General features: G+C 51.7%; 2 protein-coding genes across 4 annotated transcripts in view; both read left to right on the top strand.

Annotated features, from left to right (window-relative positions):
• The window catches only part of C2cd3 (C2 domain containing 3 centriole elongation regulator), a 118,350-nt gene extending 108,811 nt beyond the window's left edge, over positions 1-9,539 (top strand). For 2 of the 3 annotated variants that reach the window (XM_052713991.1, XM_052713993.1), the window contains 2 exons: positions 2,307-2,423; positions 8,738-9,539. In XM_052713991.1, coding sequence (XP_052569951.1) covers positions 2,307-2,423; positions 8,738-8,887 — 267 coding nt within the window. In that variant the 3' untranslated portion in view covers positions 8,888-9,539. The remainder of the gene's footprint in view (positions 1-2,306; positions 2,424-8,737) is intronic. The other variant, XM_052713992.1, reaches the window with a different exon arrangement.
• A 9,473-nt stretch (positions 9,540-19,012) lies between these two features.
• Positions 19,013-21,902, top strand: LOC128094763 (mitochondrial uncoupling protein 3-like). The gene is given in 6 exon segments (XM_052713277.1): positions 19,013-19,195; positions 19,644-19,845; positions 20,042-20,252; positions 21,223-21,323; positions 21,717-21,874; positions 21,876-21,902. Coding segments are annotated over 6 exon segments (825 nt in total). The 5' UTR covers positions 19,013-19,069.
• The last annotated feature ends 1,909 nt before the right edge of the window (positions 21,903-23,811 follow it).

Here is a 23,811-nt window from a genome sequence, read left to right as displayed (position 1 = left end):
CTGAAACGGCAAGACAGAAATATTCTAAAGCGGGTAGAAGCTGTGGTTTGGTGATAGAATTGCTACCCGATGGAAACATGGAATTTCTCAGTAATGTTCCAGGCATCCTGCAGCTGAGAGCAGTGAGAAGGTGGGGAGGGGGAGGGGGTCTCTGCGTCGGGGCTTCCTTCTGGACCCTGGGTTAGACACAAACCACACCCAAACACCTGTTTTCACAGAGAGACCCTTTATTAAGTGGGGAAGAAAAGTTAAAGCGGCAGCTTTCTGACTCAGGCAGAGAAACTGCAGCAGAAGACCTTGCTGGTGTGATTTTTAAGAGGAGAAAAGGGGAAGTCTGTGTTAGAATGGGCTAGGACGAGGTGGTAAAGGAGATGGGGGACCAGGGAGAAGGGGAAGGGGAAAGGGGGAAGGGGTATTTGTCCCAGAGGGACAAAGGGCTGCCTCTGGATAGAGAGGAGACAGACGTGGCACATAGGGAAATGGTGGCTTATAAAGGTAAAGGGGAAACCCTGTGTTAGGACGAGGTGTTTAATTCTAATTGGGTGTGTTAATTAGGTGAACCAAAGGGGGCTTTTGGTTGCTGAACTTAGGTAGTCAGCCTCAGGAGGAAGAAGTGGTCAAATAAGGGAACAGACCCTGGTGGCTAGCTTTAGGAATGTAATCTAACAGTTCTTAACAAGGCAGAGGGAACGGAGAGAAGGACAGAGCCTGCCAGAGCCACACACTCCAGTGGGCTGGTGTCCCTTCGGAAGGCAGAAGTGCAGTCTTAACCTCCATTTGTGGGTCCCATGTGTTCCGTAGCCTGTTGTGTGACAAAACTTTCCCTAGGGAAACAACACACACATCTACTCACCCCAGATAGGGATCCCATGATGTACCAAAGTATGGATACCACCGAAGTCCAATTTGGTGAACCATGAGTTTTATGGGGGCTACATACAGGAATATGAGTGGTTACTTCAGGAGCAGAAAGGACTCAAAGACAGCTGCATCCCCCAGGCCCACCCAGCATGGTGACAACTCACAGAAGCTTGGAACCTGGAGCACACTAAACACCCTGCAGTACATTCAACAGGTTGAAGAGTGTCCTTTCCAGGTGACTGAGGTCTAAACCTCTTCCGGGCAGCTCGGCTGGTCTCAGAATCTTTGCAGCTTTTCTCCTCCATGACATTGTCTGAGAGTCAATGCATCTCAGCTTCACTTCTGACAGCTACTCCACAGCTTTATTATCCTGGCAGGGAGGGGCCTAGTGAATCTGGTCAGTTTCAGGGACTTCCTGAAGCTTTTTTGAGTTGTTTAACTTTTTTCTTAAGGAGCTTCTCTTCAGGATGGAATGTTTCAATCTCAGAAGAAACTTACATAGCACCCCCTAAAAGCAGTAGTTCTCAGCCTTCCTAATGCTGTGACCCTTTAATATAGTTCCTCATGTTGTGGTGATCACCAACTATGAGATTATTTCATTGCTACTTCATAACTGTAATTTTGCTACTGTTATGCATCATAATGTAAATATCTGTTTCTGATGGTTTTAGGGGACCCCTGTGAAAGGGTCATTTGACACGACCCCTTTGACAACCCCCCTCAAGGGGTCATGACCCACAGGTGAGAAGCACTTCAGGACCTAAAGCCAAGCCTGGCTCTGAAAACTAAGGAACAAGCATACTGAAGGTCGCTGGGCTCTTTCCAGCCTGTGGTCTAGGACCACTGTACACTGTCAACCTGCTTCAGGGCCAGGACAAGCGACCTGTCCCCAAAAAGGAGAGAGCTTGCAAGTGTAGGAGTCACTGCTCTGAATTCCTCCACAAGAGCTAAAGGAAGGCCTAACGCTCCCTCTATGTAGGAACAATGCACACAAGCCCAGGTGCCTCCCAGGTAGTCTCCTCATGAGCATTTGTGAAACAGCTTTCCTCTCTCCCTCCCACAGGAGAGTGGATGTGTAGGGGTCACATCAGATCCGGTATCTTTCATCTGTCAGTTGGGCTGTCCGGACTTGCAGGGTGGGAGGATTGTAATAGCAAGTACCACAAGAGAGGGTATAGAGGCCAGGCCTTCACTCACCCACCCCATGACTGCTCACGTTCTGTTTGTCCCTTCAAGAAAGAAAAGGGGGGTGAAATGTGGCTGGCGGGACCCTGCAAAGCCATCTGGTACCCAGGCTCACAATCTTCATGCATGAGTCAGATTCTGCTGCCTCCAGCACCTCTTGTCTCTTGAGATGAAGTAACTTCACTGGGACGATATCTCCATTGCATTTATGTCTGGTTCTATTTGCAACGGGCAAACTAGTTTTATCTGCTTCCTTCCAGGGGAGAAGAGCGGTAACTGAGGAGAGGAGGGAAAGACTCGCTGGCTCCTTCCATGGGGAGCTTGCAGCTCCACAGCAGAGCCAGCTTTCTAGGTCCAAACTAGATAGGAGCTGCCTAGTAAGTTCTTTTTTTTGTTTTTTTGTTTTTTTTTTTTATAATGTTAGGATCAAAGTCAGGACTCTGCATGCCAGGCAACTGCTCTGCAGACCCACATTCCTCACCTGAGCTCCTCGTACTTGCACTCAGACGTTTTCAAATGCCATCTACCTATATTAGCATTTAGGTGAAACAAAGCCAACGGGAAATATGGAGGACAGGGCCTTATGGGGGCTTGGGGAGAATCAGCAAAGATGAAGGAAAGGCTTTGAGAGTTGTGAAACTCAGAAGAAACCTTCGGAAATCACCCAGATCAGGTGGAACCAATGCTATGTGCCCAAGAGGAGTTAAGAGAGAGGGTTCTGGGCTCAAGCAGTCAGCAAGCTAGGAATTAAAGAGCAAGAGGCAACCTGTCCCCTGAGCCTGGCCTCTGCTCTGCCTTCAGACTGGTTCTTCTCCTCTTTTGTTCCATGCCTTCCCCCATCAAGCCCTGCCTCTGCCTCCTTCATGTAGCAACCTCAGGTTAACCACAGACATGGAGCCAAACACATTTCTCCATAAACAGTGAGTGTAGGAGGCAGGAAGTAGAGGACGGGGCCAGGAATGACGACCCTGGAGGCCTTGGGGTGCCCACCTCCATCAGTGAGCCCTAGGCATTGCAGGCAGTGACCAGCAGGTGAGCTGAAACGTCACCAGGCGTGGATCTGCTGCTGGCTTTCTTGGGTCTTGGGCAGTGTGCTCTCTGGTCTGAAGAGGCAGCGCTGACTTGATTTTTGTATAGGATCATGACTTCTGAATCCAGACAACTAAAGTTTAAACTTCGGCTTTGCCTATAGACATAACCTGGGACAGGTTATCTGACTCCTGTGTGCTTTTTTTATCTGAGAAGTGGGCATAATAGAACCTGCCACCTACAGTTGCTTATGGAGTGACTCAGTCAGATATAGTGTGTTTAGAACAGTTCTTGCCCCTAACACAGAAAGAACCATGAGTGTTAGCTATCTTATTTTTACTGTCATTATTATCCAGATGTTTTCTCTTCTAAGCTATTCCCTTCTGGCATGTGTAGAGAGTCAGAGACGTTGGGAGAGAGGGTTATGATCCAAAGCTTGGGACCAGGAGGGGCACTGGGAAGATGCAGGGCAGCCCCAGAAGTCTGGAGAGCAATTTCCCGAACCATAGCAGTTGGCTGGACTCAATTCAGACTGAGTTACAGGCCAGACCAGCTTACAGCCCACACCAAGGGTCTATTCCTAGCCACAACAGTCGCTGCCTGTCACTGAAGCTAAGGCTTTGCAGGTCCTGTTCTCCCTAGAGCCAAAGAATTCTCCTTCCCTTGGGTGCTCCTAAGCCCAGTGGCACCAGAAAGATGCAAAGTCCCTCACAGTCACTAGATCATACCAGAAGGAGTCAGGACCAAGGGAACGTCCTGAGTCCAGGGCCCTCTTGTCTCAGTCTGTGGCCCAGGCTTTATGACTGAGCTGCCCCTCTTGTTTAGCAAGAGGTCTTGACCTACTGTCTCATTTCTTTGAGCCTCCAAGTCCCTAGCCCTCTGCAGAGTCCAAAACAAGACCTAAAGGTCACAGGGAGGCTCTGCTAAAGGCTACCTAAAGCTTATGGAAGGAGATGAGCAACCCGGCCAAGAATATACAGGAGGCAGGGGAAGAAGCCAGAACTGGCTGGTACCTAGCCTGACCCAGACAGCAAGTTGATGAGTGCCTCCCCAGAAAGGCCTGTAGACCTTTTGGCATGTGCTGTGCTCAAGTCTCGACCTGAGCTGCAAGCAGGCTGGTGTGTAGCCGGACCCCGGCACTCCGCCAGGACTCTTACTCTAACCCACGCCTCTGGAGTCTGGACTGTGGTTAGTATGCTAAAGAATCTGTCTGGCTCTCCTGGGCCCTGCATTGTGGAAACTGAGGTCCAGATGATGGTGTGAGCAGGAACCCTTCAGGTTGGGCCTGGTTGGAATGGCTATTCCAAAGGACAGAGGTACTGGGTGGTAAGGCACAGAAGGGCACTGGGGTAGGAGAGCTCCGTGAGCGGAGTGCCAGCAGGAATGGAGAGTTAGCTGGAGCAGGCCAGCCATGCTGTAACTTAGTTGGTTGGAGTCTAGTCTGCTCAGGGCTGGGACTCCTGTCTGAGTGACTGTCCCCACTTCCCCCTACTTGAGCTGTGGCTGCTAAGTTCTCTGCTGTCTTTGGTGTCAGGGAAGTCCTTGTCACTGCCTTAGGAAAGGAAAGTGGGAGCCACCCCGGAGGAAGGCAGCCAGCCAAGAGGGTGAAAGTTGAACAAGGAGGCGGCTGTGTGGAGCCCTCACACGGCCTCTGAGGCAGCAGCCCAGGCAGCCTGGCTGAGCAGGACAGCTGCTCCCCTTCCATGTTCCTCTGCAGTGTTTTCTCATCACTTAAGGGGCTGCTCTAGAAAAGAAGAGTTTAAGCCGTAAGCCAACCCGGAGGATCACTTGGGGTGGGGGGACAGTTGTGGAGCACTTGCCTAGTCAAGCACTAAGTATACTTTGGGGAGGTGCTAAACCCTAGTTCTGCCAAACCCAGGACCCGTGGGGCCTAACTTCTTGCCTAAGATGATAATAAAAGCTTTGTTTTGCTCTGGTGTCTGAGGCAAGGTCAGCACTAGCTCCAGCATAGACCCTGTGTTCTGTAGTCAGGGTCAGCCCTAGCTCTGGCATAGCCCCCATGTTCTGTAGCAGGGTCAGCCCTAGCTCCGGCATAGACCCTGTGTTCTGTAGCAGGGTCAGCCCTAGCTCCGGCATAGCCCCTGTGTTCTGTAGCAGGGTCAGCCCTAGCTCCGGCATAGACCCTGTGTTCTGTAGTCAGGGTCAGCCCTAGCTCCGGCATAGCCCCTGTGCTCTGAAGTCAGGGTCAGCCCTAGCTCCGGCATAGCCCCCGTGTTCTGTAGCAGGGTCAGCCCTAGCTCCGGCATAGCCCCTGTGTTCTGCACGCTGTACCTGACATGAGCCTCAGACAGCTCTGAATTCTGAGTTTCACAGTAGACCAGAGAGAGAAAACCAAATTAGTAGCCCCACTAGGTAGTGGGAACTGAGACCACAAACAGAAAGAAAGGGTCGTAGTCTTAAACAAGTGGGATCAGTCATCTGTACCACAGACCAATATTCCTCCATTCACCCCCCTACCTCCTCTCTGAGAAAAGGATGGAGAAGCATCTGCACCCACGACTCCCCAGAAGCACATAACCTGGAGGAGGTACATCTAGAGGTGTAATAAAGGGGCCCTGAATTGAGATCAGACCACCTTATGGACCAAATAGCACTTTTGAAGAGACCACATAACAGGGACCTGGATAAAGTCTCAGGTGTGCGCTTGCTCGCTTGTGTGCTCTCTCTCTCTCTCTCTCTCTCTCTCTCACACACACACACACACACACACACACACACACACACACACTTTTACAAATCTCATTAAAGTTGAAGAGGAATAGATCAGACTTCCTCCAGACTTTTTTTTGTTGTGTTTTGTTTGTTTGTTTGTTTGTTTGTTTGTTTGTTTTGGTGGTGGTTGGTTGGTTGGTTAGTTGGTTGCTGTTTAGTGATTGTTTTGTTGGTTTTGAGACAGGATCGTACTGTGTGACTTGGCTGGTCTCAAACTCAGGAGATCTGCCTGCCTCTGCCTCCCAGGTGCTGAGGCTCCATTTTCTAGGACTCCGTTCCTGCAGTCAGCCCAGCATGGTGACTGCTGACAACAGAGACATCCCCTCTCTGCACCTGAGCTCACCTCCCATCGTACCGTCTTCGACTCCATCTTCATGTTTTTCTCAAGTCCCTCTTGGAAGTTCCCTCCTGGGGACGCCACTCCACGTATGGTCCCTCTGTTCAGACCTCAAAGGCTCTGCAACCCAGAAAGTTTGACGATCCACTTCCCCTGTGGGCTTCTCCTGCCTCCTAGGGCGTGTGGCTGCTAGGCTGGAGTGTAGCTGCTTGTTTATTTGCTGTGCAGCTGCCCTAGGCAGGAGCATGGCAGTGTGGAGAGGAATGGCTAGCACATTGTGGATGTCCCTGCCCTGGACAGTTTCCTTCTGCCCAGACCTTCAGGGTTATGTGTTTAGTACTTACCAATCAAGATGTTTATTAAAGTCAACAGTTGCTGCTGAGTATATATGTATCTCCACCCCTCTTCCCTGCACATGGGGCCAAGGCCTGGGCCATATAGATAAGGTCTCCTGGGTCACTGGGGCTGGATGTGGGTGCTGGAAGGTTGGCTGAACCAACCACCTTAGCTTCAGCTCCAAGGGTGATAGGACCCAGCAGCAGCTCTAGGCCTGTGTTCATGCCCTTCCTTCTCATGGGTGGCCTCACTCCCACCCCAGCCTCATTGAAAGTCAGCCTATCTTAGATCCCAGACTCCCTAAGCCTGCCTGGGCCTTCCCAGCTGTTACTAATGGCTCCTTTCTCCATGCTTCTGACCTCCAAGCCTCACCTCTGTGACTGCTGGGTAGGTCAGTGTTCACCTCCCCTCCAAAGCAGCCCTGCAAGGACAGGAACCATGTCTGCCTGTTGCCCACATGAGGTGATCAGATGGAGTAGGTCCTACATTTCTAAAAGGCTTGATGAGCCACTAGCAGATGTCTGTGATGGTCATTTCATGAACTGAGCAGAACTGTGTAGAGTCCAGAGTAGAGAATGTTAGAGCTTCTAACAAGTGTGGAAACAAAAATCTGGTTTTAGGATTTGACAAAGGATCAAAGACCAACCCCTCCAGTCAGAGGTACAAAATGAGACCCCGACTCACAGTCTCCATCTGGCTTAGCCTCTTGGTTCTCTTTCTCTGTAGCAGAGGATAAAAGAAAATGGAGTGTAAGCCACAGCTAGTGACCCAAAAGATACAGCTACAGCTACAGCCAGAGGATTGTATGGGACTCGTGTGCCATTAAACACCACATACCCCGTTGTCTTGGGAGGGACAGAGAAGCTTCAACGTCTTGCAGAGAACCCGAAGGACGTACACATGTAGACCAGCGGCCACTGGTTCAGAAGAATGAATGAGGCATTTGCTGCAAAAGGCAGTCTCCTCCCACCTGATCTAAACCGGGTCATTGTGACCTCATCCTGCCCATTCACTGGTCTCACGGTCCAGGCCCTCACCTTGACTTGGCCTGCATGGGCTTTTATGTATCAAAGCCTCTAGTTCTCGCCCTCAGAAGTGCCTAGTCTGGAGCAGAGGGCTACGTGGAGACACTGGCCCTGGGCCCTCCCCTGGCCTGAGGTGTTACTTTGGAAGGGAGGACTGCACACCAACAGATGATGTCCTTCCTGTTAGCCTAGACCTGCCCAGAACACGGAGCTGTACCTTCCAGGCTCTGCCGAGCAGCCCAGCCTGGCACTGCTTATTCCTGGTCACTGGGAAAGCCTGCCTGGGGGGCTGCTCAGCTTGCTTCTTCACCTTCTCTCGGTTCTTAGCGTTCTGGACTGGCAGGGGCCGTCCTGATTACTTGCCCAGTCCCCTTGTTCATGGGGGAAACTAACACCAAGCAGCAGGAAGACCCCCAGCTCTCCTCCTATCGCACTCTGGCCCCTGCTCCCATTTTTCGGGTGGATCACCGGGTCTCACCTGTTTAACTCTGAGCTATGAAGCAGGAACTGTTCTTCTCTGCCTCCATTTACATGTTGCCCTTTAGAAGGAAGAGATGGGATTTCTGAGTACTCATCCTGACACCTCTCTGCAGGCTTACAGAGTACAAACTAGTCCCGACCTCCAAGCTCTGCACCACGCTGCTGTCCCACTGTCTGGGAAGGTGGGGTAGTGTGGTAGTCTCAGTGCTCCATCGGCATGTGGAAAGACTCGTGGATTTGGGGACAGGAAAGAGATCTTCCCATAGGGCAGGCTGTGTGCTGTGAAGCCAAGCACATTTGCCCATGACAGCCTCCATCTGCAGGACTGCCTCTTCCCTGCCTGGCCTCCCTCTCTTCCCTGGTGGCCTTGTTTCAGCCCGCTTGCCCAGGGTGGCTTTACTATACAGATCTGAACTTCAGGGCAGGAACCTGACAGAGTATGCTAAAAAAGCAAAAGGTGAGTGAACACATGGCCTTGTCTATGGTAGATGCTCAAGTGGAATTCCCACCTCAGCTCTGCCACTCAGAACTGCACAGCCTTGAGCTAATTGCACCTGAACTGTGGGGAGAAAGTTGTCCCTACCCTGTGATATTGTGGCAGGAGTTTAACAAAACAAGGGATGTGGTGTGGTTTCCAAACCAGGCAGCTCTGTAGAAATGGTAGTCCATGGACCAGAGCTTGAGGGACCAAGATCGGTCACCGGCAATGCTCTCCCCTCAGGGCTAATCCAGCTGATGTCTTTCTCTCCAGGACAAGAGTGAGACCACCAGGGGAGCCCTCGCCCAGAGGCCTTGTCGCCCCAGACCTAACTCCCTCCCTCCCAACTTTCCTGAGGAAGAGACTCGCAGGATTGCACGGATATTTTCTTCCCAGTGTTCCCAGAAGCCTGATGACGCCTGAGGGACTGAGGGAGGGGCTAACCAGCCAACTTCCCTCAGCTTTGTGCAGCTTGCAAGAGGCACCAGGTCTGTTTACCTGGGCATCCTGAGGCCACCACCACCACCCATGACAGCCTCCATCCATGGGTGTCTTGAGACCTAATGAGCTAAGACTAGATTAGGGATGTCGGGAACCACTAGCTTCTGCCTACCAGGACCTCAGCTTCCTTCTGTAATGAGACAAAGGCTGGAAATAAAATGGACTCCAGCACCCACGTGGCTCGCCATCCATCTTCTGACTGTGGGGCCTAAGGAGGCATCTCTGAGCAGAGAAATCAGTGTCCTTGACACAGCCTACCGCTGACCAGAGCCACCCTCTGCTGGAATAGGACAGGCTAATTTTGCTTTAAATATTGGAGGGAGCAGTAAGTGTATACAGAGCTGAAAAAATTCTAGGGCCCTGTTCAGCTCGTTTGTTTGGGAATGAGGGTGTTTTATAGATATAAATTATTTTTATGATTTATTGAATTAATCAATAGAACAGGGGGATCACCTCCTTTAAACTGTATTTGATGTCTGAAACCTAACCATGTTTTTAACTTAATGTTTGTTTTTTACTCAGCTCTGAAATACATTGTTCTTGCCTTTGTTTTAATAAAAGTCTGGTATTTGTATTTGTGCACAAGTATTTTCTGGGTTGGTCACTGGGAAAAGGTGTTGGAATCCATGTGTAGTCTTAGCTGCAGAGACAAAGGCTACAGCCATCCTCAGCCATCTGAAACAAGGGACCAGAGCTGCCATGAGACTTCTGAGGTCTCCCGAGTGTCCAATTGGCCCACATTGGAGGGACACCAGTGTCCCCTCTTTTGGTTGTTTGGGTTTTTGCTTGTTCATTCCTGGTTTTGTCTTTTCCTATGCTGGTCCTTGAAATCTCTCAGCACAGTGAAAGTCTGTCTAGAACCGGGTCTCTCAGAGTCCCCTGTGTCTCAGAAGGATGTCTGTATCAGAACACAGCCACTTGGGCAGCTACCATAGACAAAGCCTTCTGGGGATGACTCTGAAGAGGCACAGAAGTACAGCACCAGCTGGGTGACAGGGCTGGAAGGGAGCTACCAGAGGGCCCTGCTTGTCACCAGAAGGCCCTTGTCATCCCTAAGCATGTACTGTTTCTGAATCCTCAAAACAGCTCTACACCCTAGACACTGTGATACCCCTCCTACAGTTAAACTCAAGGTCAAGGAAGTCGAATGCTTTGCCTCTGGGTAGCTAGAAGGCATCCAGACACAAGACTTACCCAGAGATAAGGGGCTTGATGACCAAAGCAGGGTGCAGCCATAAGTACTCTGACTTTGGGCAGTCCCAGGCTGCTGCATCCAGGGAAGGATTCCTGAGAGAAACCAGTGCTAGGGTAAACCAGAGAATGGACCAGGCCACAGGCAGCTGCCTGGAGACCCAGAAGGATGTTCTGGGCCATATCAGAGTCCAGCCTGGCAGTGTCTGTGCCTCTGGCCTCGTCCGGAAGGCACAGGCTCCTTTAGAGCCTGGCTTCATAGGGCTGCTGTGCAGATCAAAAGGGACATTTCTGAAAATCCTTAGCTGGCATTTGGCACCAAGTGGAAGCCTAGGAAATGTCAGCCCCACCCACTCTTCCCAAGCTCCTGGAGTGAATTAGAGTCAAGTGCTCCAGTACCCAGGAGGAGCACTCCAGCCTCCCTTTCCGGGCCATGGACCCTCAGCCCAACCTGCCCTCATTTCTGCCCCTTGAGCTACACCCTGCACACCTGCCCCCTCCCCAGCCAGAGCTGGCCTCAGCCCCAGGCCTCACGCTCAGGCAGAACAGAGCTTCCAGGACCTGGAGTTCCACGTCCCTTAGGGAATGAGAAACCTCTGGGTTCCAGGCCTAAGGGGTAAAGCCTCAGGTGAAGAAGATCACTGCCAACCCCTGCTCCTGTAAATAACCTGATGGGGTCAAGTGAGGACAGGATCACAGGAGGACATGGGCTGCTCTTGCCCCAGGTTGCAGGCAGCATCTGATGACAAAGACATGGTGAAGGTTTAAAACACTGACAGCCCTCACACACGGTGACATCTCATCCCAGGGATAACTCTTAGGTGACATGACTCGCCAAGTTATACAGCATGTTTGTCTCTGAGACCAGAATGAACCCGTGTCTCCCTGACTTCCTTGTGTACGAGGCCACCTGAAAACAGGTGTTTCTGGTGAGCCAGAGATTGTAGCAGCCAACTTAAAACGTCTACAGAGTCTGACTCTAGCTAGAACCCCAGGCAGACCCACCCTCAGAGAGCAGAGTCAGCTGAGCTCTCCTCTCTGGTTCCTCCAGGACCTGCTGTCTCTAGTCAGACTCCCCCTTGTAGCCCCTCCCCCCATATAGCTCCCAGTCCTGCCCAACTCCAGATTAATAGTTCCAGACAGAGCACGAAAGCGTAGGGCAGAGCATGGAGCAAAGAGGATAAGCACTCTCGTCACCCCACCCACCCTGGGACCAGGGCCCTGTGTTCACATTTCAAAATGGCCTCTGCCTTTCTGCCCTGCCTATCTTCTCTCCCCGCCCCTTTTGTCTCTTTTCTATGTCACCTGGCGCCCAGGTTCAGCTCTGCCCAGTCCTTAACCTCCGTGCCTACAGATGGAGCGTACAGCGGCTGCTGCAAAGGATTCTGCTCACCCCGCCCCATCCCACGCTGGCCCCAGCGCGTCCATGCTGAAGCCTCCAATGACACGTCATGGAGAACAGTGCTTGCAGCAGACAGACCCAAAGTGGGTTATAGGTTACGGGCAAGGCTGGGCTCTGCGGTGTATGAGCTGTGTGACCTTGGGAAGTCACTGTCCTTGACACGTGAGGGGTCTACACAGTAAAGGAGTGAAGTACTGATACACACTGCTGCGTGTAACACCACTGTGCCAAGTGAAAGAAGCCAGCCACACTCTAGGATCCTACTCAAAAGAAACATCTAGAACAAGCAAGTTAAGAAGCAGAAAGAGGAGTGGTTGCCTGAAACTGGGGGAAGGGAAAGGGGTGACTCGTTTTGGGTTTTGGTTTTGAGCTGTAATGAAAATGTTCTGAACTAGATTGTAGTCATTGCTCAACCTGACTATACTAAAAAGTATTTGAATTGTGTGCTCTAAGTGGGCACATCGGATGCTATGTAAAATACATTTCTCAAAGCTGTTTTGCTTTGTTTTTAAATTTAGGATCCTGCTAATACTTGCTTCCTCAGGTTGAGGGAAATAGAAATGATGTGTCTAAAATATCAAGCACCTAATGGGCACCAAGAGACGATGCTTATCGTCATTGCTGTTTGTAAGAAGAGACCTCAGAGAACCCCTGTCCTAAGAGGCCTCGGCAAGTGCAGGTGCACACACCCCATATCTCCTGGTCACCAAGGTAGCCCTCCACTTGAAAGCCCAAAGGAGCCATATTCAAGAGGCCCAGGTCCAGGAAGCTAAGCCAGATCTGGAACTCACTGCTCCCTCCCCGCCCTGCCCCTTAGCCACCCGCCTCTTGTCAAGTGATCGGACTGTCAACTGGCTTCTCAGAATTAGGTTTCAGGTCAGCTGGTACATAAGGCAAGCCAGAGGCAGCGGACAACAGTGAATGGTGAGGAGGGGCCTTCAGATCCTGCTGCTACCCCTGGAATGGAGCCCCAGGGAGCCCCTGCACTGACCTACCTTGGCTAGACTCACAGGTAAGACTCCATACCTCTCCTCGGCTCCCCCTGCCCCCTCTGCCTGCTCTCCCTTCCACGGAGGCTCGCTGCCAGGAATCACTCACTGCGGCTGAGAGTGATTCAGTCTAGCCCCACCTGGTCAAGATGAAGGAGCTGCAGCCCTAGGGAGGCTCCCATATCTGCCTGACTCCCCCGGGACTCCCCTTTGTCCTGTTGGCACCTCTCTTGGAACTTCACAGACCGCAGATGTGTCCCTCTCCTTTGGCCCAGGGTCCCCCCAGAGGACAAAGCCATCTCCAGCCAAGGTTCTGGGGCCCTTCCTGGCTAGAGATGAGGAGGGCACCGCTGGCCTGAAGCTGGCCCAGGTGTGTGGTAGACATTTCTAGAACCTGTAGTCACTCTGCCCGCTGGCTTCTCAATGCCGATGCAGGTGCTTTATTGGAAGGAGTTGGGTTGGGCTGAGTGCAGGACACTCAGCAAATGTGAATGGGCCCTGTAGACTGGAGCATCCCATGCTCTGGGTGCCCCGGCAGAGCTGCAAGGATGAGGATTGCTCAGAACTTGCACCTCCAGCTGGTTGCCAATGTCTGCTGCCCACATTGAGGCTTCCTCAAATAACAACTGAGGTTCAGCAAGAAGGAGGTTGGGGAACCCTGACCTCAGGGAGGTCCCTACTGTGTCTGCCTTTGTAGCCTTGCCCACATACTCAGGTATGTCTGCCCGTCCTTTCTGTTTCTGACGGATGGCTCAAAGGTACTCCTTCAAAAACTGGGTACACCAATTGCAAGCTCCTGACCAAGTTCAGGCTTTAGTGTCTCTTGTGAGCACCTTTCCAATGACGTCCTCCCTGGTCTTAGAGCCCTGGTCACCCCCTTCTGTTCTATCCGTGATGCCTGCCCCAGCCTGCGTCGACCCCCCAGCCCTCCTCGTTCTCCGCTAGACTGCGTCCAACCTTGGCATTTGCTCTACCAAAGGCCCCTAAGGTCATCTCTGGCCTCACTTCCTGTCACCTCATTTTGGTAAGAATGATTCTTGGGCCAGCTGGCCCTCCTTGGGCTGTCTTACGGCCTTCCCTTCAACAGTCTTCACGGAGGAGGAGGGCCACTTGATCCTTCCCCTGCTTTGGAGGCTCCGACAGAGCTAGAACATTGCAGATAATGAGGCGACGCTACAAGACAGTAGAGTCAGAAGTAGTGAGGACGGCCCGGGCTGAGGAGGGAAGCCCTGCTTGACCGGGAAGCAAACACTGCAGAGACACACCTGGCCTCAGCAGGGAAAACTCCTTCGAGGGGTCTCTGGAGGACCCGGCTCCGCACCACCACCCCATGATGTTCCTTCCAGCAGAAAGTGCTCTGGAGTCCCGTGTCTGACAGCGACCATACACGGGCCCTTTGCCTTTCTCACCTCAGTGTTTCCAAAGCAGAGCAGAACACGGGGTTCTTCTGCTAGCACCTGAGTGGCCCCCAGACAGGCTTTGCAGACGGGATACTAAAGACCTTACCCCCCAGGGGCCTCCCCAGTTGTGTGAGCCTCGGATTCATGCTATCAAGTCATCCAGCAGCCTGGCTCTCCAGGCAGATCCAAGGCTGGGGGGAAGAAGAGGCCACCAGCATGCCATGAGGAGAGTCAGCTGCTCCCACAGTACATTCCAGGCCTGGGCAGGGAACCCAGTATCTCCCTGCTGGGAAGGAGCCAGGCCTGGCTGCTGTTCTGTAGGGCAAAGGGGAATGGGGGCCCGAGCAAGTGGAGGGTGTTTTCCTGACCGCGCCTGCACTGCTGGCCCCCAACCAAGTTGGCTCTGAGGGCCTAGACCTCAGGTCTCGCTCTCCAGAGAACCTGTCCCCTCCTTGGGCATGTCTCGGTTTTCGACTCAGACAGACAAGATGGGCTGAAGGAAGAGCTTGGAGAGCCGAGGTCTGACCACACCCACCCATACAGATTTTAGCTTCTCTGGGCCCATGAACTTCATCTGACTAGTGGGCCTTCTCCAGACTTACTTATTTGGTTTTATGAAGCCCTCAGTAACTGCTTTGAATGTTTCAGGCAAAACCATGAGTAGCCAGATTACCACACTGACTAGACCCGTGGGTGGTGTAGAGATGACAGCTTCACGGCTTGGCCATTAGAACAATTAGATTGGAGTTCTGTGACCACTGGTCAGTCAACCTCTTTCCATCACAAGCCTCTATTTTCTCATCTGTAAACTGTATTTAAATACTACCCTGCTTTTTCCAAAGTGATTTCGAACCTAAAATAGGCTGAACACAGGCTTGGATACCAGGGGCTGGCTACACTGAGCCATCTAATGTCTCCAAGCCTTCCGCTGCCCTTCATGACAGGTGTTGAGAATCAAGAGAGAGAACGTGTGGAAAGCTCCCACTGCAGGGGCCCCACAGCCTGGCAAGCCAGCTCCTCCTGCTCTGAGCTTCCATTGAGCCCTGGCTTCCCCTACAGCAGTGGTTCTCAACCTAGGGGTCTTGACCCCCCACTGGGAGTCCCATATCAGATGTCCTGCATATCAGATATTTACATTACAATTCATAACAGTAGTAAAATTGAAGTTATGAAGTAGCAACGAAATAATTTTATGGTTGGGGGTCACCACGACATGAGGAACTGTATTAAAGGGTCACAGCATTAGGAAGGCTGAGAACCACCACCCCTACAGGGTTCAGGCCTCTGCCTATCCTGGACCATCCTTTTAATTTTTTCAGCTGCCAAAAGCCCTTTTCAGGCCTGGCCTGCATTAATCCTCTTGTGCCCCTTACAAGCAAAAGGACGATCTTCCCTTCTTGACCGCTCCTCCCCGTCTATACTGACCACAGCTCAGCTTACACTACAGTTGTTTGTGGGCACTGTCTAAGCCAGCCCTTAAAGTCTGCTGGAGACGCTCCATAGGCAGCTCACACGTGTGGGTGTTTACTCCCCCGAAGCCAAGCACAGAGCCCTGAGGGTGGGTCTCTCAGTGTGTGCTGGCCTTTACCAGCTGACTCCCTGCTTAACTCCGTGACATGATGTGAGAATTAGACAGATATGAGGGGGATCTTCCAATAATGTCGCCCGCTGTTTTCTCAACAAACACAGTGCTCCTGGATGGGAAGGCCCTGTTCTTGGAGACGGTGTGTCTGAGTAGGAAGTACAACAGTAGACAAGAGGGTACTGGTGCCCTGAGATGGATGAGAGTGATACTGAGCTAGCATTTGAGTTCAGGGAAGGCCCTCAAAAGAGGTGACATCTGAGTAGAAACGTGAAGGAAGTGAAGAGGCAATCTGCAGGTGTCTGAGAGAACTGTATTCCAAACAGATGATGTAATCCCAAAGCGCCCATGTGGCTGAAGCTCAGTGTGTGAGTGGGAAGAAAAGTGGGGAGAGGGGAGCCTCACAAAGAGCCCTGTAGGCCATGACCAAGATGTTAGACTTTGTTCTTGATAAAATGAGGAGCCGGCGGACTGTCTACAACCAGGAGAGTGACAGGCTCTGACTGATAAAAGCTTGGATGTAGGTCTCCAATGGGGAAAACCTCCTGTCTCCACTGTTTAGACCCAACATTCCTGAGTCAGTGTATAATCTGTCTAGAGCTTCGTGGCCCTTAAGATGTAAACAATCAGGGCCAGGGATGTAGCTCAACTGTAGACGCTTGCTTAGCATACAGAAGCCCTAGGTTTGATCCTCAGCACCACATGAACTGGGTACAGTGATGCAGTCCTTTATTCCAGCGCTTGGGAAGTAAGAGACAGGAAGAGCAGAGTTCAAGGTCATCATTTGCTACATAGAGATCTGAAGCCATCCTGGGCTACAAGAGGCCCTACCAAAAGAAAAGCAGCAGGGGGAGAAAAGAAGCATGGAGCTGCGGGGGAGGGCGCACGCCTTTAATCCCAGCACTTGGGAGGCAGAGGCAGATGGATCTCTGTGAGTTCTAGGACCCGCTGGTCTACAAAGTAAGTTCCAGGACAGCCAGGGCTACACAGAGAAACCCCTGTCTCAAAAAACTAAAAAGAGAGAGAGAGAGAGAGGTGAGAGAAGAGAGAGAGGAGAGAGAGAGGTGAGAGAGAGAGAAAGAAAGAAAGAAAGAAAGAAAGGGAACTGATTCTCAGTTTTGCCTCAGTCCTTCCCCGGGGCAGAGTCCAAAAGCCAATCTTCTACACTAGGACCCGGCTTCCAGACTGGAAACCCCGCAGCTGTGAGTTCCAGTTTCAGTTCATATCCGACTTACCCAGCCCCATCTCCTTCACTGCCTGTTCCTTTTCCTGACTGGAACTCAACCCCCATGAAGACAGAGCCAACCAAACCTGTTCCATGTGTAGCTTGCCAGTGCCTGGATGGTGGTCAAGAAATAGCTGACCAGCCAATAGTCACTTCACTTCACACCAGCTCTTCCCAATGACAGGGTTTTCAGGGGAGAGAGTAAGCCTGAGTCCTTGGTTTCTGAATGTGTAGACTGAGGCGGCATCACAGAGGAAACCAGAGTTATATATGGCGGACCTGAGAGAAGACCTGAGAAATCACCTGACCTGGCTCCTACCCTTTGATACCTGAATGTTCACTATTGATGAACTAAGATATATGTGTGGTGTGTGTGTGTGTGTGTTGTGTGTGTGTGTGTGTGTGTGTATGCATGTATACATATATATTCTCATTGGCCCAAGACCAGGTAAATGAACACAGGCCCAGAGCCCAGATTTCCTAACCACTGGCCCTGAATCCTGTTGCCCTGTAGGAACTGTTCACAATTCTGAGTCTGGCCCTGGCTCTAGGTGTGGGTCATTGATGGATGCAGGACTTCAGCACACTAAGAGAGTGTCTGAGTTAGTACATCAGTGACTGCCAAGAGATGGTCTCAACACAGAAGGCCTGATGCCCAGAAATCTAATCACAAGAACATGGGGTCACCCATGATGGTACACCAGTTTCCCTGCGCATCTGAGGCTAAATCAAGCCCTGTCACATCAAAAGATCCCTCGGTAACCAGCAGAAAGACAGGTATACTCATGAGACCACGACTCGTGTGTGTGTGTGTTCATGCACACATGCACACACTAGCGTTGTTTGTGTGTTGCCTTAACCTAAGACTGAGATTCTCCTGAGATTTTGTCTTCATCTGAGAAGGGTTCCTTGGTGCAGGAGAGGGTACAGGATCCAAGCTAGGCAGAATGGTCATAACCACCCCAGACAGCAGAAGTGTTCATGTGTCAGACCACTGCCCTCAGCCACTGGGAAATAGAGAGCTCAGCAACAAGTACCCGAGGCCCAGGTCCACCAACAGACCACCAGTCAGGAAACCCTACAGAGATGGGAGCAACAAGAACTGAGGAGGATTCTGTTTCTTTTTTTTTTTTCTTTTTTCTTTTTTTTTGGTTTTTTCAAGACAGGGTTTCTCTGTGTAGCTTTGCGCCTTTCCTGGAACTCACTGGTAGCCCAGGCTGGCCTCGAACTCACAGAGATCCATCTGGCTCTGCCTCCCGAGTGCTGGGATTAAAGGCGTGCACCACCACCGCCCGGCTCTGTTTCTTTATATATAGAGAGAGGTATATCCAGGTCAAGCATGGCGGTACAGGCATACAATCCCAGCATTCAAGAGCCTGAAGCTGGATGATCTCAGATTGGCCTGGGAAATTTAGTGAACTTTTGTCTCAAATAAATAAATAAATAAATAAATAAATAAATAATAAGTAAATAAATAAATAAATAAATAAAAGGGCTGGAGAGATGGCTCAGAGGTTAAGGGCACTGGCTGCTCTTCAGAGGACCTGAGTTCAGTTTCCCAGCAACCACAGGGTAGCTCACACCCATCTACACTAGGATCTGATGCTCTCTTCTGGCCTGCAGGTATACATGCAGAGCACTCATACATAAAATATAAAAAAAAGTTTAAAAATTTTAAAAATTGAAAAAAGAAAAAGAGAGATCGTGCTAGGGATGTATCTCAGGGTAGAGGGTTTGCCTTACACGAGGCCCTAAGTGCAGTGCCCACTAAAGGGGGCGGGGCTAAGGCATCCTTTCAAGGGGAACTGGCTTAGTCCAGGATGAATGACTATTTCCTTGGGTCACAAGGAATGTTCCCCCGTTTGAGAAAGAGGCATGGGATACCTCAGAGAGCTTGACCAGAGAGGAGACAGCAAGACCCTGGGAGAACAGGGTGGCCGGTGGAGTCAGAACCAGGCCTGCTGCCTGCCAGGACCTCTGTTTCTTCAGCCATTCAGTGAAGGTGCAACAGCCCTGTCAGCTTCCCTCCTCAACCCTCTCTGCAGGTGACAGCGATTAGGTGTGAAAGGCAGGATTTTTATGGGCCAAGTTCAGGCATCTTAAGTGTGGCAGCACCCAGGCTTCTCTTTGTAAAGCCCCTTCAGAATGTTGCCGGGTCCCTGGACACAGGACAGAGCCAGACAGCCTAGGCGCCATGTGTCCCTTGGTCTGTCTCTTGCAGCTGCCTCCAGAAACTGAAGCAAAGGATTGCCAGGCAACCTCCCTCCTTGGACCTCAATAGACACCAAAGGAACCAGGCCCATCCCACCAGGACCATGGTTGGACTTCAGCCATCAGAAGTGCCTCCCACAACAGCTGTGAAGTTCCTGGGGGCCGGTACTGCCGCCTGTTTCGCTGACCTCCTCACCTTCCCCCTGGACACCGCCAAGGTCCGCCTGCAGGTGGGTGCCTTTGGCCAGCGGTTGTGATTCATGAGGAAGAAGGGGCTGCTTCTGCACAGCGTGTGCCGGGGGAAGGCCACTCCCTACACTGTTCTGTCCCCACCACCATCCCTCGGGACCAAAACAACCCAAATGCCTTGATATGATGTGACAGGGCTCTTTACCTCTCACCCTTGCTTTGTAAGCCATAAAGTGGAAATAAAGGTAAGGCAGTAACGGTGTGGGCTTGGGTAAGCCTCTAGCCATCTACTGTAAAATAGGGAAAGCATACTGGCCTCTCAGCTTACGGAGGAGCCACGTAAGTGATCGCTGCTTTGTGAACTTCACCACGATGCACACTCAGCTGTGATAAGCATGCTAGTTCTAAGACTCTGCAGGGGCCCTGCACACACAGACCCCCCTTCCCCAGCTGCCCATCAGCTCCTCGGGCCCTATGCTTGTCCCTCAGATCCAGGGGGAGAACCCAGGGGTGCAGAGCGTGCAGTATCGCGGCGTGCTGGGTACCATCCTGACCATGGTGCGCACCGAGGGTCCCCGCAGCCTCTACAGCGGACTGGTTGCTGGCCTGCATCGCCAGATGAGCTTTGCCTCCATTCGAATCGGCCTCTACGACTCTGTCAAACAGTTCTACACCCCCAAAGGAGCCGAACGTGAGTGCCAACACCAGTGGACACCCAGGGGCACCCATGGACACACAGGGGTGGCAGAAGCCCAGCTGGCAGCTGGCGTGTGGGTCAAGGACATGGCGTGGTCCAACAAGGCTAGTTGGGCATGGGGAAGCTGGTGACAGACACTGGCGAGATTTTGACAGTGTTAAGGACTCACGGTTCTCTCTGCCCTCCCCAGACTCCAGCATCGCCATCAGGATTCTGGCAGGCTGCACCACGGGAGCCATGGCAGTGACCTGTGCTCAGCCCACGGATGTGGTGAAGGTCCGATTTCAAGCCATGATACGCCTGGGAACTGGAGGCGAGAGGAAATACAGAGGAACTATGGATGCCTACCGAACCATCGCCAGGGAGGAAGGAGTCAGGGGCCTGTGGAAAGGTAAACGCGGGTACCCTTGGGCAGAGCTTCCCTCCCCGAGGGCTGAGACGGGGAACCCAGCAAGGAGGAACTCCGAAGCACGGTTCAATACCCTAAGAACGCCCAATACAATACCTCACACACCAGCCACAGGACCTCAAATATTGTTCACCCTCACCAGTCCTCATCTGCGTAGGCCACCCTGAGAGAGACAGAAGGAACACAGGGCCACCCACTCCTCAGGGCTTTACCGCAGAGGAGCTAAGGAGGCCCAGGGTGCAGCTTGTATCACAGGCAGGGGGCCAGGAGGCAGGCCAGAGGTGGGAGAGGCTGAGCTGGCTCCAGAAAAAAGCTGGTCTCCAAGACCAAGGTGTAGAGACGGAAGGGGGAGAGCCTCCCGAGGACACAGTGCAGGCACAGAAGGATGGAGGAACGCAGCCGTGGAGGTCAGTTGCAGTGAGGTGTGTGAGTGACTTCCTTGGGAGTGAAGACTGTAGAGTTCCCTGTGTGCTAAGCCCTTGGCAATCGCCAGAATCCCTCCGGCACTTGGACCACCATTCCTATGAGTCCTTGCAGGAGAAAAATGGCCCTGTGGTGTTTTAAGGGCAGGACGCCCAAGTCACAGCGCTGCCAATGCACTCTTGCTGGTGTCCCACTCACGCCAAGCCTGTCCTCTCCCGGGTGACACCTGTCTCTGAGCGCCCTGCCATACCTCCTGTCACTGTCCTAGGGGCTCTGCCTCCCTCCTCCATGGAAAATTTCCTTTCCTGACTGCTCCTGGGTCTCAGGGAGGCACGTTGAAAATTTTGACAGAGTGCAAAGTATGCTCCAAATGCAGCCAAGCAGTGGGTGTCTGTTTGTGAAGGTGCAGGAGTCTAACAGCTGATAAGAAGTGGGATCTGCTTGGCTGAGGTGTGGTCCCCTGGCTGAGACCACTGCTGGAGGGCTCTGTCCCCAAGCTGGAGCCCTGCATTCATCAGGCCCCACTGCCTTCCTGACAGGACGTGGCCCAACATCACCAGAAACGCCATTGTCAACTGTGCTGAGATGGTGACCTATGACATCATCAAGGAGAAGCTGCTGGACTCTCGCCTGTTCACTGGTGAGAGTGGGCGGGGAGACGGCAGTGGGGCGCCACTCAGAGGGATCCTGAAAGAGAGAGAGAGGAGCAGTGCCCCGTTCAGGACTGTGATGAAGAAAAGAGGCCTAGGCTCCAGGCCAGAGCCTGGGTTCCAGGGCCAGCACCTAACTCAGAGTATCCATAAGAGATGGCCACTTGCCTTCTCTGACTTCAATTGCCTAAAAGAAAAAAAGCTCTGTAGCTTTCTTACTCAGGGATGCTCGGTTCTAGCTTGCTAAGACTAACCAAGAGCTCAGCCGTGGGCACTGTGCTCCGGAGGTCGAGGTCAAGGTGCACTGGAGACAGACAGTGACCACGTCTGCAAAGCGTGCGCACATGCTCCATCCCTGGAATGTTCTTCCCCCCCTTCTACAGACAACTTCCCCTGTCACTTCGTGTCCGCCTTTGGAGCAGGCTTTTGTGCCACAGTGGTGGCCTCTCCGGTGGACGTGGTAAAGACCAGATACATGAATGCTCCCCCAGGCAGGTACCGCAGCCCTCTACACTGTATGCTGAGGATGGTGGCCCAGGAGGGGCCCCACAGCCTTCTACAAAGGGTAAGCTGCCACCTTCTTCTCTTCTTCCCTCCTTCTCCCCCTTTTTCTTTCTCTCTGAGTCTCATGAGTTCCAGGCTGGCCTAGAACTCACTACGTAGCCAAGAATGACCTTGACATTCTGATCCCCCTGGCTACACCTCTGAATGCTGCATTATAGGCTTGTACCACCACACCTGACCTTTGGGGGTTCTCTTATCCCAGGTGCCTACAACAGAAGCCTTTCTAAGAAAAAGTAGGCCAAACCCAGATAAAATGATTGTTTGTCTCCAAATGTTTCGGGGTAGGGGGTTTTTCCACAGCTGCTGCCCTGGCCATTTACCACCACACTCACTGCAGTGTAAGTACCATTCTCCTAACCAACACTCAGGGTCCCTTTGCATTTTTAAAAAGAATTATCATTATTATCATAATCATTAGTGTGTGTGTGTGGTACATGTGTGTATATGTACCACAGCGCATGTGTGGAGGTCAGAGGACAATTGTGTGGAGTTGGTTCCTCCTTCAACCTTTACATGGGTTCCAGGGTTCAAACTCAGTCCAAGGGCACACAAGGGGCATGCATCCTTGCGTGCAGCAGCACAGCCCACAGGGATGGCCTTCCCTCAATGTCTACATAGTCTAAATCTCAGCCACTCTTGCAGACTAGTCCAAATACCACCTCCACCCTCACACTGTCACACGGAAGTTTTCCCTCCTTTCCATGAGCCTCAGCAATACTATTTGATCCGCTGCTACGATAATTCCACCTCCTACAAAATTAAATTCATCTTCACACTAGCACACAAGCTCCTTGGAGCTGAGACTGTTGGCACATCCATTTTTTTTTTTTTTTTTATCATCCGAAGATCCAAACAGAGCAAGCATTCAATAGTGCGGGTTATTCACCATCATCTGAAAGCCAAGCCCCTACATTGAGCCTTGTGCTGGGTACTTTATATAGCGTATTGCAGCAACCTTCTGAACTAGGTAGTATTCCCCACAATGCACTTCAAAATAGTAACTTGTCCAAGATCACAAAATGGCCGAGCCCCAGCCCCAAAGCCATACCCGTGTGGTGCTTCTACCCACTGGTAAGGTCTTGGCTTGGCTCCCCACAGTAATGCCTTTAGCTGATATTTCCTGGTGTGTGGTGTTTAGTTGAACCCAGCAGACAAACAGAAACCACTGCAAGTTCTCATGTCTGGAAATAACACACTCAACCTGTCACCTGTCACTGTTTGCCTGGATGTTTTCAGCTAGTGCCTCAGTTTACTCTTTCACTTGGCAAACCTTTATTGAACAGGCTCTGCCCTATGTCTCCCTCGAGGAATCATAGACAAGTAAGCAGCATTGACTGAGCAGGGCTAGGTGCTGTCCCCGCGGATTCAGTTAACCATGTGACAACCTTGTAAGGGAGGTACTACTACAACCTTCTCTTTTATTTGTATTTTAAGGTCTCTTGTTGCCTATACTGGCCTCAAACCCCCGATCTTCCTGCCTCCACTTCTCAAGGGCCAGGATCACAGGCATATCCACACACCCAGGGGTTTACTGTCCTTACTTCAAGATGAGGAACTGGAGGAGCCAGGATTTTAGCCCAGGTTTGACTCGCCTCCAAAGTTTGGATAATATTGCCACAGTGATATAATCCTTGTGAAGGTTCAAGAACTGCCATGACAAGCTGGGTATGATGGCTGATGCAGGGGTTGCCTTGAGTTCAAGGCCAGCCAGAGCTACATAGTAAGGCCTTATCTCACACTCTCCCCCACAAAGGAAATGCTGTGGCATATGGCTGCCATGCCCAACTGAATCCTACAGCATGAAGAGCAACCCTTCAGACTGGAAAGATAACCCAAGCTGAGGGAAGGGCAATGTGTTTAAAGGGACAGAAGAGGGCCTGGCATCATCAGGGCATGGTGATTTGATCCTCCAGG

This window comes from Peromyscus californicus, unplaced genomic scaffold, assembly GCF_007827085.1.
Source record: "Peromyscus californicus insignis strain IS unplaced genomic scaffold, ASM782708v3 Scaffold_4__1_contigs__length_199733344, whole genome shotgun sequence".
NCBI classification, from domain to species: Eukaryota; Metazoa; Chordata; class Mammalia; order Rodentia; family Cricetidae; genus Peromyscus; species Peromyscus californicus.
Note: the sequence above shows the minus strand (reverse complement) of the source record. Positions and strands in the feature narration are given on the sequence as shown.